The 12129-nt window shown below is 51.2% G+C and overlaps 5 protein-coding genes across 5 annotated transcripts; 3 read left to right on the plus strand and 2 right to left on the minus strand.

Moving 5' to 3' along the window:
* Positions 1 to 732: 732 nt before the first annotated feature.
* Positions 733 to 2342, plus strand: GT037_005085 (n amino acid transport system protein; the record flags this gene model as incomplete). Its single annotated transcript, XM_038930132.1, has 3 exons — positions 733 to 1106; positions 1156 to 1268; positions 1324 to 2342. The coding sequence occupies 3 exons, from the start codon at positions 733 to 735 to the stop codon at positions 2340 to 2342; spliced, it is 1506 nt and encodes a 501-aa protein (XP_038787082.1).
* A 507-nt stretch (positions 2343 to 2849) lies between these two features.
* GT037_005086 (phosphatidylethanolamine n-methyltransferase) lies at positions 2850 to 3730 on the plus strand (the record flags this gene model as incomplete). The annotated part of the gene is made up of 5 exons (XM_038930133.1): positions 2850 to 2889; positions 2948 to 2987; positions 3036 to 3052; positions 3151 to 3256; positions 3331 to 3730. The coding sequence occupies 5 exons, from the start codon at positions 2850 to 2852 to the stop codon at positions 3728 to 3730; spliced, it is 603 nt and encodes a 200-aa protein (XP_038787083.1).
* Positions 3731 to 4437: 707 nt separating this feature from the next.
* Positions 4438 to 5778, minus strand: GT037_005087 (acid phosphatase vanadium-dependent haloperoxidase; the record flags this gene model as incomplete). Its single annotated transcript, XM_038930134.1, has 2 exons — positions 4438 to 5135; positions 5187 to 5778. 2 exons carry the CDS (start codon positions 5776 to 5778, stop codon positions 4438 to 4440), a joined length of 1290 nt encoding a protein of 429 aa, XP_038787084.1.
* Positions 5779 to 6569: 791 nt separating this feature from the next.
* GT037_005088 (uncharacterized protein) lies at positions 6570 to 7238 on the plus strand (the record flags this gene model as incomplete). Its single annotated transcript, XM_038930135.1, has 1 exon — positions 6570 to 7238. The coding sequence occupies one exon, from the start codon at positions 6570 to 6572 to the stop codon at positions 7236 to 7238; it is 669 nt and encodes a 222-aa protein (XP_038787085.1).
* A 2324-nt stretch (positions 7239 to 9562) lies between these two features.
* GT037_005089 (mitochondrial outer membrane protein iml2) lies at positions 9563 to 12101 on the minus strand (the record flags this gene model as incomplete). Its single annotated transcript, XM_038930136.1, has 6 exons — positions 9563 to 9623; positions 9676 to 11629; positions 11688 to 11754; positions 11815 to 11891; positions 11954 to 11971; positions 12020 to 12101. 6 exons carry the CDS (start codon positions 12099 to 12101, stop codon positions 9563 to 9565), a joined length of 2259 nt encoding a protein of 752 aa, XP_038787086.1.
* Positions 12102 to 12129: the final 28 nt, after the last annotated feature.

Consider the following 12129-nt stretch of genomic DNA (forward strand, 5'->3'; position numbering starts at 1 on the left):
TCAAGCCTCGATGTCTGACTTGTGAGCCAGTACAACGGTGTGGCGGTAGGAAGTGGGTGTGACAGAAGCGCAGGAGTGCGGAAACGTGACGCGCCATCGGTCTAGTTATCTAGAGTCGTTGAAGATTAACGTAATGGGTCTTCGATATGCGTATGCTGCGCATGGGTGAGAGTGAAATGGTAGATCTGTGCCGTTGGCATGGTAGCGACAAAAGCGGCCTCAGGCTTGCTAAAGCCTAGTCGACAATATGATTAATTCACACAGAGCGGCTCTCGCGGCGTCAGGCCAGAGGATTTTACTGAGATTTCATAGCGCGAGAGCGGGAGAAGATGGGAATGTCGCGGTCATAGCGCGCCGAACGGCTGGTGTTTGTGCGAGCCTTCATAGGTCGCGTTCAAGCCCGGTCGCGCCATAGGCAAGAACAGTCTCCACTCTTACGCCTTCCCTGCTCGCCTTCACCGAACCCTCTTCCAACCCCCGCAAGTTTGGGCCTAGCCATGCTAGCAGCGTACCCTAGCCTACGTCTTTCCACTGCAACACTCCCTGTACCCGCTATCACCTTGCCCCCGCAAATGTATTTAACGATCTTTGCACCTGGCTCCTCCATCGTTTAGTCAACTCACTTCGACTTTACACCTCCCGGACATCGCACCCGCAATTAATGCTCCCGGAAGCGGCTATCCGTCGTCCTTTCTATTACACTCCCTACAAGAGGAGTATCCGCTGCTTAAAATGGCGTTGAAATCCATCTTCGGTGGCAAGGCTTCACCTACCGATGCCACCAGTCAAAACAGTAATGAGAAAGTCACTTTGGAGAAAGAGAAGAGCTACGACGCCGAGGCAGCAGGAGGGATCCTACCTACTTCCGCCGACACCGACTCCGACGCCAGTATCACCATTGGCAGGCAGATCGAATTAGAAGCCAACAATGCTATCAAGTACCGCACTTGCAGCTGGCAAAAGACTGCGGCGCTGTTGTTCTCCGAGTACATCTGTCTGGCCATCATGTCCTTCCCATGGTCCTACTCCATTCTTGGCCTCGTTCCGGGCTTGATCTTGACTTTTGTCATCGCCGGTCTCGTCCTCTACACGTCCTTGACTACATGGTAGGCCTTGTCAATAGCAAAACTTTAGTTAACCATGCTGACTGATCAGGGAATTCTGCATGCGCCACCCCCAGATTCGCGATGTATGTGACATCGGCCAGATGCTCTTCTGGAACCAGAAATGGGCCTTCTACGCAACAGCAGTCATGTTTGTCCTCAACAGTAAGCCACAACTTCTTTGCAAAAACCTCCAGCCTAGTACTGATTCTTCCTCAAGACGTTTTCATCATGGGTCTGCACTGTCTCGTTGGCGCCAAGTGGTGGAATACCATCACCGGACACGCTACTTGCACCATTGTATTCGCCGCCATAACTGCCATCATCTCGTTCGTGGCTTCGCTCCCACGAACCTTTAGCACCCTGGCTACTCTAGCGACTGCCTCCGCCGCCTTCACTTTCATCTCCGTTATCCTTGCAGCAGCATTCTCCGGAGTCGACGGCAAACCTGCAGGCTACCCAAGCTTGGGCGAACTCGAGGTTTACGTCGTACCCCCAGCTGGAACCACTTTTGTGATGGGCATGAGCGCCTTTATGAACATCAGCTACACCTTCATTGGTCAGATTACCCTTCCCAGCTTTATTGCCGAGATGAAGGAACCAAGAGATTTCCCAAAGGCACTCTGGGCTGTTACCATTTGCGAGGTCATCATCTTCAGTTTGGTCGGGGGCGTTGTATACGGTTATACTGGTACCAACTACATGACCTCCCCGGCCTTTGGCTCCATCTCCAACGAAGTGTACAAGAAGGTGGCTTTCACCTTCATGGTACCCACAATCATCTTCCTTGGTGTTCTGTATGCCTCAGTAACAGCTCGCTTCGTCTTGTTCCGCATTTACGGTTCTCAGTCCCGACACAGGACCGGCCACACCGTGGCTGGCTGGGTCACATGGATCGTAATTCTTGCTGTACTATGGGTTTTTGCCTTCATCATCGCCGAAGTCATTCCCTTCTTCTCCGACCTTCTCTCACTCATGAGCTCCCTGTTCGACTCGTTCTTTGGATTCATATTCTGGGGCGTGGCGTACATTCGACTTCGCAGGGAGAGGTATGGTGTAGATTTCTGGAAGACGCGTGGACTCCGTGGATATGCTGGGTTCTTCTTCAACATTATACTTTGCTTTATTGGTCTGTTGTTCTTGACCGCGGGCACGTACGCAACTGTCCAGTCGATCATTGACGGCTACAAGGCCGACGGCTTTGGTGGACCTTTCACATGCGCCGACAACGGCTTGTAGAAGTTGATCATGTACGATATGACACGATCAGTATAATTTCGAACGATGTTGGCATTCAGATCAGGGCGCAATTCTGTCAAGGATACGAGACACAGGCCTGGAACTGCACGGTAGGACGGGGGCGTTTTTGTTTTGTTGGATTTCTCGTTATAACGAGGCTTGGTATACCCCGCAGTAAAGGCTGCAGAAGTGGAACACATCGTAGTAGAGATGGAAACTACAACATCCTTGTCGAATAAAAGTTCAACCGATACAATAATACATCATAACAAGTTGACAGCGTAATGCGCTCGGTAGGCCTTGGTCCGTGACGCGCCCCTTGCGCGATTCTTGAACATGTGGAGCTTATGACGTTTCGCTAACGGCGCAACTGCCGAATGCACATGCTTGACACCTGGGCAAGCTGTCCACATCCCCCACACCTTCTGTATCGTAGATTCAAACCTTCACCTACCTGTGTGTTCTTGCGCCTGAAGACTCGCAACTCGTCTGGACCTGCTCGCGACCATGGCTTCTTATATCGACTTCAGTCAGCCCAGTTTGTGGGGTGAGTACACCACCCAGATCCCCGCTGTTTACGGATGCGACGACTAACGCGATGACAGTATCTGCTGCAAGCATTGTATTTAACCCTACTTTCTGGAAGTGAGTCACATTTCTCATGAGTTTGTAAAGCTGCTGACAGAAGTATAGCATCGCTGCGCAGCAAGGTACGCAATCTCGTCGTGGCGTTGCGACACCAGCAGCCACTTTCCAAGGCTCGGCTATAGTCGCGATAGCAGGATCCGGGGAAGCTGACAAGACTTAGAATACCACAACAAGGTCATCACCAAGCTGTTTGGGGGTAACTCTCGACTTGGGTGCTATGCGCTCGCCGTAACCATTTTCTCACTGGGTATCTTTCGAGACTATCTGTACGTGCAAGCTACCACTACTATCTCGAGACGTCAACGTCTATCCGGCCTAGATTCTGACAATATCTCTACAGTTACAATGAAGCTCTCGCCGATCAGCCCACCCATCCGACTCTCCTCTCCCCTGCTATCAAGTACTCCGCGATCCCTCTGTTCCTAACGGGGAACACCCTCGTCCTGACCTCGATGTGGGCTCTTGGTGTCACTGGCACCTACCTTGGTGACTACTTCGGCATCCTCATGGACGAGCCTGTGACGACATTCCCGTTCAACGTCTCGAGTTCGCCCATGTATCACGGCTCTGCCATGTCTTTCCTGGCCACGGCTATTTGGTACGGAAAACCAGCTGGTATACTTCTTACTGCACTAGTCCACACTGCATACTCTATTGCGTGCAGGTGGGAAGATCCATTCACTGGTATGATCTACCAGAAGAGAGATGAGGAGAGGAAGAAGGGCAAGAAGGGTCTGTAGATGACTCGTCTTTACGTTGGCCAGCACGATACAAGATAGTAATGTTGGGCAAACGAGCCTGCGACATGGCTCTTGTGGTCAATTGCACAATAGCGCATTCAATCTCCATGTCCGCACACGTATGGGTTGTGGGGGAGAACGAGGCGGAGTAGCACGTCTTTTCAACACGACAGTGGAGCCGAGGCGGTAGGTTTGTTTAGGAGGGGTATTCAACTGCCAGCTGGCAGAGGGGTTTATGTAGCATCATCCAAAAGTACAGTCGATTTGACATGATATGACAATAGCCCAAAGCGACAATAGCCCAAGCGACTTCTACTTTCTTCTTTTATTGGTAGGTACAGTATCTTCTTCGAACAGGCTGTCTTTAGGCTACTTTCTCCGATCAGATTTGCTACAAGGTATCGCTAACTACACAATTCCGTAATATTCGAATTGATACACGCAGGTTGCAAGCCAACTACTGTGCCCCAAGGCTCTTCCTTGCAAGCTAGATGGAGCAGAATGAATGAGGCAGCTGCCCATGATCACAATCATTGTATAGTCGAACATTAATTTCCCATTTTCTCTGAGTGGTATAGTTCTGAAATGTGTGGAAAGTCGCCAACCTGGAATACAACATCGATATCTGTTCTTTTCCCATCTAAAATGAGTATCCGTCCCAACGCCACGCTTCCTAATACATTATATAGTATCAAAAGTAGAAAAGATCAAACATCCTGCGTCGTGGCATGATATGTCTGCGCAGTACCACTCCTCGAGTGCATTGCGCTGGGTGGGTTACCAGCATGCGGTACGCCATTGCGATTCAGCACACTCAGTTCACTCTCATCCACACCGTTGGCATGGACATTGAACTGGCCGTCCGCTCGCCTCCGAAGCGCTATCTCACTATCTTCTTTCCTGCTCCATCCCTCAGTTCCGACATAACTTCCTCTACCAACACCAATGCCCCACGCACGGTCGTAGCTCCTCGGACCCCAGGCCCATCCCGCGCCCCGTGTGATGGGGAGATGGTACCAGCGAAAGGAAAACCACGCGCACGTTACGCCAATCAGCGTACCGAACAGCAGATCAAAACCGAAGTGACGGAAATCGGTGAAGCGTGTGCTTGTTATGTATATGGCGGCGCAGATGGGTACCAAGACAAGCACGAGGGTGTAAACGGGGGGTGCAGCGTTTTGGTAGCGAATAGGTACTACAGTGTCGTCGTTGTAGGAGGTAGGGTTCGAGAGAGTTGAGTCTTGCTTGTGGATAGGAAGTGTGGCTAGCCTCTTGAGGTTGGAGGGGGAGACGGCTGAGGTGTGAGCGGGGTTTGCGGAGTAGGGTCGTGGAGGAAGGAAGGGTATTGCGACGGAGAACTTGGAGGCAAGGAAGAGAGTAAGGTAGAGTAGGCCGGCCCATGAGACTAGAAGAGTGTATTAGTATGTAATTAGAGAGTTCAGCGGGTATGGCTTACAGCTGGCATGTCCACTAGGGAAGGATTTGAAGCCGTCCTTGAGTATGTCCGAATCTGGTTGTGTACAAATCTCGGCAGTGACGAGCACCCATTGGGGTTGATAAAACTCCCCCAGAGGACTGATGGTGGTCGCTCCGATACGCGTGAGATCTGGCCGACATCGCGACAGCAGATCAGGTCGCGGCTTTCCGAAAAGATTCTTCATGCCCTGCGTGATGAGGAATGCCGTGGCAAGGGAAAGCGCGAGACCCATCCAGCCAGTGTTCCATTCCCAGAGTTTCCTCCTCCAAATAAGCGATTTTGGTGTCCCACGTTCAGCCGTGGGTCCGGGGACCCAGATGAGACACACGATGAAAACAATGGCGGCAGGCGCGATGAGCGATACAACAACGAGGAGCCATGTTGGTATCATCTCGCTGGTCTGGTACGGGTACGATATGTCGAGATTGACAGGCGAGAAGGGTCGTTTGAATGGTTCGACATATTCCCAACCACCGGCAATGGCTGCGATGGCGATGATGACAATCCAGTCGAAGATGTAGGATGCGACGAGCTTCACCGACGGCACGCCGACTCCTTTGACGGACCTCATGTTTGCGAGAGTGTATGTCTGATGACGACAGTGAGAGGAAGAATGCAAATCAAGTCGAGGGCAGGACGCCAAACGTCCCAGAATGCTCAATGGGACAAGCGCATTAAAGGCGGCTAGAGACAGGCAAGAAAGACGCGAAAGTTTGGTGTCGTGTGACGCAGTGTAACAGTGTTATAAAGATGGGCTATGCTGCGGTCGGTGTTGACGTGTATGATGGCAATATTCCTGACTAGTGGAATAGAAGAAGAAAGAAGGCGGGCTAGATGATGGAGAGGCAGGAACGAGTGGACAGCAAAAGGGTGAAGGGGCACGCGAGCATAGCCAAGGCCCGAGCTGACGGTTTGAGGCTGTGTGTGATGGACGCTGGGCGTTGATCTTGATCGTCTCAGCTGGCGCCCAGAGCGCCCGAACATACTTCCTTATTGCATCGGCCTGACTTCGGGATGCCGGGGCGTACAGCACATCAGGCCTACTATACGCGCAGTCATGTAGAGCAGACATGACCAAGGAAGACAGGCGGCGTCGCTAAGGGGGGAAGGGTAGAGATGGGTGTGTATACAAATGCACGATGATGTGTGTCAAGAAGATCCGGGGCCGGGGCGCTCGCAGTCCCGGCGCCACTGGGAAAGTGGGAAAGTGGGAAAGTGGAAAAGCCTCCGCCTTCTCCGCCCACGTCATTTTTAGATTTGCAGCGGTCCGAAGATCGAGAAAGAGTTGCGCGTACACGGATGCGCAGCACACCAGATCGATAATCACGCCCAGAACATCGCCAGCAGACGCCGCAGCCCACCATGGCGCTTCCAGCACCAACCATCGACCTCCTCCTGAACCTCATTGACACGCGCCCGCAGTCCATTCTTTCTTCGCTCGAACAGCATCCTCACCTTGCCTCTGCGCGGGATGCCCATGGCTACTCGCTAGTCCACGCCGCAGCCTCGTACAACCAACTCGCCGTCTTGCGCGACCTGGTCCAGAAATACAACGCCGACGTCAACATTCTCGATGAAGACGGCGAGACGCCCCTCTTCGCATGTGAAAAGGCAGAGGTAGCAAAATGTCTGGTTGAGGAACTCGGCGCAGACACCAGCATAAAGAACCAAGAGGGCCAGACAGCCGAGGACAAGTTCTTGGAAGAGGAAGACGCTACACATGAGGTATACCAATATCTGACGAGTTTGCGCATCGGTCATGAGCCCGCTGCTGCAGGTGTCATAGAGACCGAGGGTGTACATCCACCGCCTCCGCTGCCCGACGGTGTCAAGGTCAACGTAGGAACTATGGAAGAAGACGCCGTCGATGCACCGGATCCCGAGATACGGCGACGTATTGAAGAGCTTGCGGCAAGGCCTGACTACGATTCTGAAGAGGTACAGCAGCAGTTGAGGGAGCTGGTGCAGGACGTTGTTGGGGGCATGGGTGCTGCTGATAGCGGGAGGAGTGTCAGGCCGAGAGTAGATTGAACAGGCATCAAAAACCGTACATATGGTCGAGCCGTCGGATCAGCGTTGACATTGCAACATCGCACGTAAGATCGTCGTACACGAGATGAAATACTCCGAGTCGATTCCGACACTTCGGATCCGAGTCGCCTTGAAGGCGCCTCAGCAGACACGCTGGACGTTTGCGCTCGCGAGCTGGCATGCTAGAAGCTAGCATCATTTTTCATGGCATGGTACACTTTGATGGTGATGGTATCTCAAGGTAGACAAGGAAGGTACTAGTACCCAAACAGCTTCTCAGCATGATCCACGAATGTAGGTCGTCTCATGGAGCCGAACAATACATCTCTTCAATCTTGTCTTCTTTCCCCTCCTTCTCTTATACATCCGATCACAATATTTGAAACCTTGATTACAAAACGTTGTCACCTGGCTAAACCACGAACTTCCAATTCGCCATCGATTGTAGAAGAAAAGCAGATTTGTCGCCTTACGTGTCTTTTCTTTCCACCGGTTCGGCCAAATACTTGTACCTTGGTACTTACCATAGTAGGTGCGATTCCCCAATCCGTCTGTGTTAGGCAATGTTGCCTTTATGCGTAGATTGCAGCCGGCGAGATCGGCGATTTTGACATCACGGGCAATACTATGTGATTTGATATCGACCCAAATCTACTGGAAAGTGTGTCGCAAAACATGGATTCGCGCGCGTATAGTTCAATGGCTGTTCAATAGGGGCGTTTATCACGGCAATACCCTTATCCAGGCCCCAAACAATCCGCATCAGATACAAGCATCACCCATCCATCCCATTCCTATCACCATCGCAAAACGTCATAACAGCCCCGAGCTGGCCCCATTCATTACTCCAACAGGAAAGGAAAGTCAAAAACTATAGATTCCAGTCGCTCTTCTTCGGACTTATTATTCTGATCCATCTCCCAAAACATTCGTCATTTCCGTTTTATTCCCACTTAAAACCCTGGAATACTATGTGGCGTTTGCCCGGATCGGCATCGGCAAGGTATCGGCAGAGACACCCACCCTGCGTCGGGTCATCCACCCGAACACCACCCTTCATTCAATCTTACCCTTGTTTCACGCCTTGGCCTCGCCACAATCACGCATTTTCACGCCCCCGTTCGTGCTGCAATGGGAAGGAAACGGTGAAAAGTGTTGATTCTAGTCGGTCAAATGCGGTGCTTCTCGGGCGCATTGCGTGAATCCTTCGGTGACTTGGGGTGGTGATGGTTGGATGGGAGAATGGATATGAGGGGGCAAATAGGCAAGGGAGTGGATTGTAGTCACAAACTCTGCATGAAGAGACTTTGTGAGGAGCAGGAGATGTGGGAGGGAGAGGTGAGATATCATTGTTTTCTATTTGCTGCTTTCTTTTGGTAGACAAAGGTAAGATGAGAATATGGGTTCACCATACTCGCGTTGACCCTTTTCCCTCTTTCTGTTGGAAACCACACTCTTGTCTTCCAATACCTCACTCCACACTTCCATACCAAGATCTCGATGTCTATACTGTCGGCCCTTCTCTGCAATCTACACCCTCCTACCATTTCCCTATTCAGGAAACTTTCCAGTCCATCTCGACGCAAGAGTCTAGACTCGCATACCCCTAACCACCAAATTCCGTTCTCTATGTGCCGCAAACTCCGAACCACAGCATGAACAATATCCTGTAAACGGAAACTTCCATCACCCCACCGTAGAAACCAGGCTCCTTATCGCACTTAGCCGCACCTTAGAGTTTCGCCTGCCTCCGCGGAACCAGACTGGGCCCAGACACGCGGCCACCTACTGAACGGGGCAAACTCTCCCCTCTGTATCACCTTATTAGGAAGGAGAAGAAGAAAGTCGTTGATTGTGGCCAAGATCGCGGGCCGCGACGGGTATGCAAGGGGTCCGGGTTACTGAAGCAAGTTTTGGTAAGTGTTGCTAGGGTACCGTACTAATTTCTATACGGCGGGGATGATGGAACCTGAAGTGCTATGGAAGATACCTAGAGGAGAAGGTTTGAGAAGAAGATGTTGGCTATAGCGGCCAAGGTGGCCGTACGGCTTTTGTGTGGACCTGTTTTTTTTCTAGGGCCTGCTTTGGGTCGAAGAAGGGAAGTGGGTGATGTTTCCATAGTAGTCATATTTGGTCTCACCAAGACCATTTCCACATAGCACCAGTGACTCGCAGCGCAGGTACCAAGAATCTTGATTGAATCTGAATGTGGTCACATTTGTTCTGACTAACCAGTAACGGGTCGTGTATTGATGTCCCTACCGTCTATGTATCCTTCCATTTATGTATCCTTCCATTTATTCACAAGTTGTTCGCCTCTACCTCTAACACTGCACACCAAACTTACGCAAGGTCTCTTTTCCAGTTGTGATCTTCATGCCGATTCTGAAAACACGTATTAGCCTTGAACTGTAAAGAGAAGAAACTAATCACGTACCTTGCATCCAAGTCGAACCCACCCATCTTTGTGACCTCATCAAGCCAATCCTTACACTGAACCAACATCTGAGGGTTCTTCTCCGGATGCCCATCAGCGTCAGCCTCACGCCAGATGTTTGCAGCCATCTCGTAGCGTGCACAAGGTGCGGTCCAGTTGTCCTTGAAATTGCCTGTAAGAAGCGCTTTATCAACTGGTAAAACCTCTTTCTCCAAGATACTCTTGGCTTCGACTGTCTGATCCATGTTTCTAAGAGTAGCAGCGCGAAGGACGTTGAGGATAGACTTTTCGTCTACACCCTCCTTGTCCCAGTGTGGATTGGCGGATGACTCGCTCCACGCCAGGTTGGCGAGGGAGACTTCGAGATGATCGTTTCGCATGCGTTTGTATCCGTTCCAGAAGTAAATCATCTCTTCGAGTGGTGACACACCTACGGCGTCTACCAGGTCGCAGTTCCACTCCTTCGCACGTGCCTCCCATTTCTGGATCTTACGGGCAACGAAGATGTCGAAAGGTAGTTGACGTGCCATGAACTTCTTCTTTCCCACGTTTGGCATGACCTTCTTCATGTATTCTTCTGCTTTTGCACCGTACTCCTTTGCCTCAGTTGGGTTGGTTGTCTTGAGTTTTCTGTAGAGCTCGACATATGAGGCGGCGATGATGTGGTAGTACAATGCGTGACTCCAGTTGTTGAGCCCAATGCATTTTTCGAAAGCGAATGCAGTCGCTTTATAGTCGTGCATGTACATGTTGTTTAAACTTTGTTCGAACCATCTAAGCGCTTCGAGCTGCTTTAGCTTCGACTCGCCCATGTCGTCCATGAACTTAACAGCCTTCTCCAACTCTTTCTCTGAAGCGAGCATTCGAGACTCTTCCAGTAGCCAAAGGTGACTTGTAGGGTACCTTGCGCGCATGTAGCGGAGCAAAGCTAGGCACTGTTCCTTAGGATATGCACCCTCACCCTTGGTAGGAAGTATGTCGCAGAAGTTTGTGAACCCATTTATGTATCCCATTAGCACAACACCAGCCATAGCACCGTGTATGTTGTGGAACTTAGTAGCTTGCCATAGCATGCGCATGCCCCTTTCACGATCGCCCTTGAAGCCAACGATCTTCAACAACCCTGCAAAAGATGGCGGGATGAACGAGAGAATGAGTAATAGCATACCGAAGCAAAAATTCGATCCAGAGAGGATGAAGACATCCACGGGGTGTTTACTGAACGACGCGATGTCTGCATCTGCATCACCTTCATCGTTCAAGGTGAGTTGCTCGAAGTATTCGATGGCGTCTGGTAGGGAATCTGATGGGTTCTCGTTCGTGACGGGAAGCCCTGGCGCCGAGCTTGCTCCGACATCAACCGTCTTCTCCGCGTTGTTGAGCTCGACTGAAGCACCTTTATCGGCAGCTACATTGAGGTTCCCCTGGTACTCTGCAGGCGTTGAAACACCTGTCTTATTCTCTGCAGCGTCCACGAAATCGAAATCGTCATCGTCGTCATCTGTAGCTTTCTTCGCTGCTGGTCCAGTCACCGTGGTACTTTGCTTCAGACTAGAAGTTGACGCTGCAGCAGACGGCCCGGCCGAAGTAGCAGGCTGAGAGGTTTTGAGACCGCTGCCTGCCAAGTTTGACCGAACCGAGCCCTTGGAAGAGCCGCGCGACCCCACGGAATTCACACTACTTGTACTTCTCTGGCTCAAGAATTTCTTCTCATTCTCCATAACAGCCTCCAGTGCAAGATACGCTTTCCTCAACTTGTAGAAACTCTTGATAGCTTCCGTCAAGCTTTCGTTGAGCACACCGACAACGGCACTCATGAGCTGTGCCTCTGCTTGGCATACCGCGTATTCGGTGCCTGGGGGATATATGGGTGATTTATATGCATTCGGATCTTTGCTAACTTGGCGTTGACGTTCGTAAGCCGAGTTCTCTGCCAAAGATAAGGCGTTGGCAGCTGTAGACGGCATCAGTCAGTCGAGGTCTGTAATACTATGTTGAGTACGTGATCAGACCTTCGCGTACAATTTCTGGCTCAAAGCCCAACGTTGCCCGTATGAAAACACACACTCCCGACCCAAGCTACATGATATGAGACTAGAACCGAAGTATATGCCCGTGGGCTAGATGATAGGTATGTACCTGGTGGAATGGCGAACTGCCTTTGTTGAGGTGTGCTTCGGCGCTTTCGATATCATCGGCCATGATATAGGTGACAGCTATGCTCGCGTGTGGTTAGTCCCATTCGCGTCACCGTATTGGGCTGTGTCGGAAGTCGTACCGCTCATGGCATCCTCGACTGTGTTGCATTAGTATTTGCCTGCCCTGTGTATGTCGCGAGACTCACTCTGTGCAAGTTCACTCAGAGAATCCAAGCTCTTTGTATGCCCAGGGGCATGGCCTTTGAGCCAACCGCCGACTTTGAACATGTTGTATAGATAATTCCTGCACGGCGGG

Source organism: Alternaria burnsii (genome assembly GCF_013036055.1).
Source record: "Alternaria burnsii strain CBS107.38 chromosome Unknown 740, whole genome shotgun sequence".
NCBI classification, from domain to species: domain Eukaryota; kingdom Fungi; phylum Ascomycota; class Dothideomycetes; order Pleosporales; family Pleosporaceae; genus Alternaria; species Alternaria burnsii.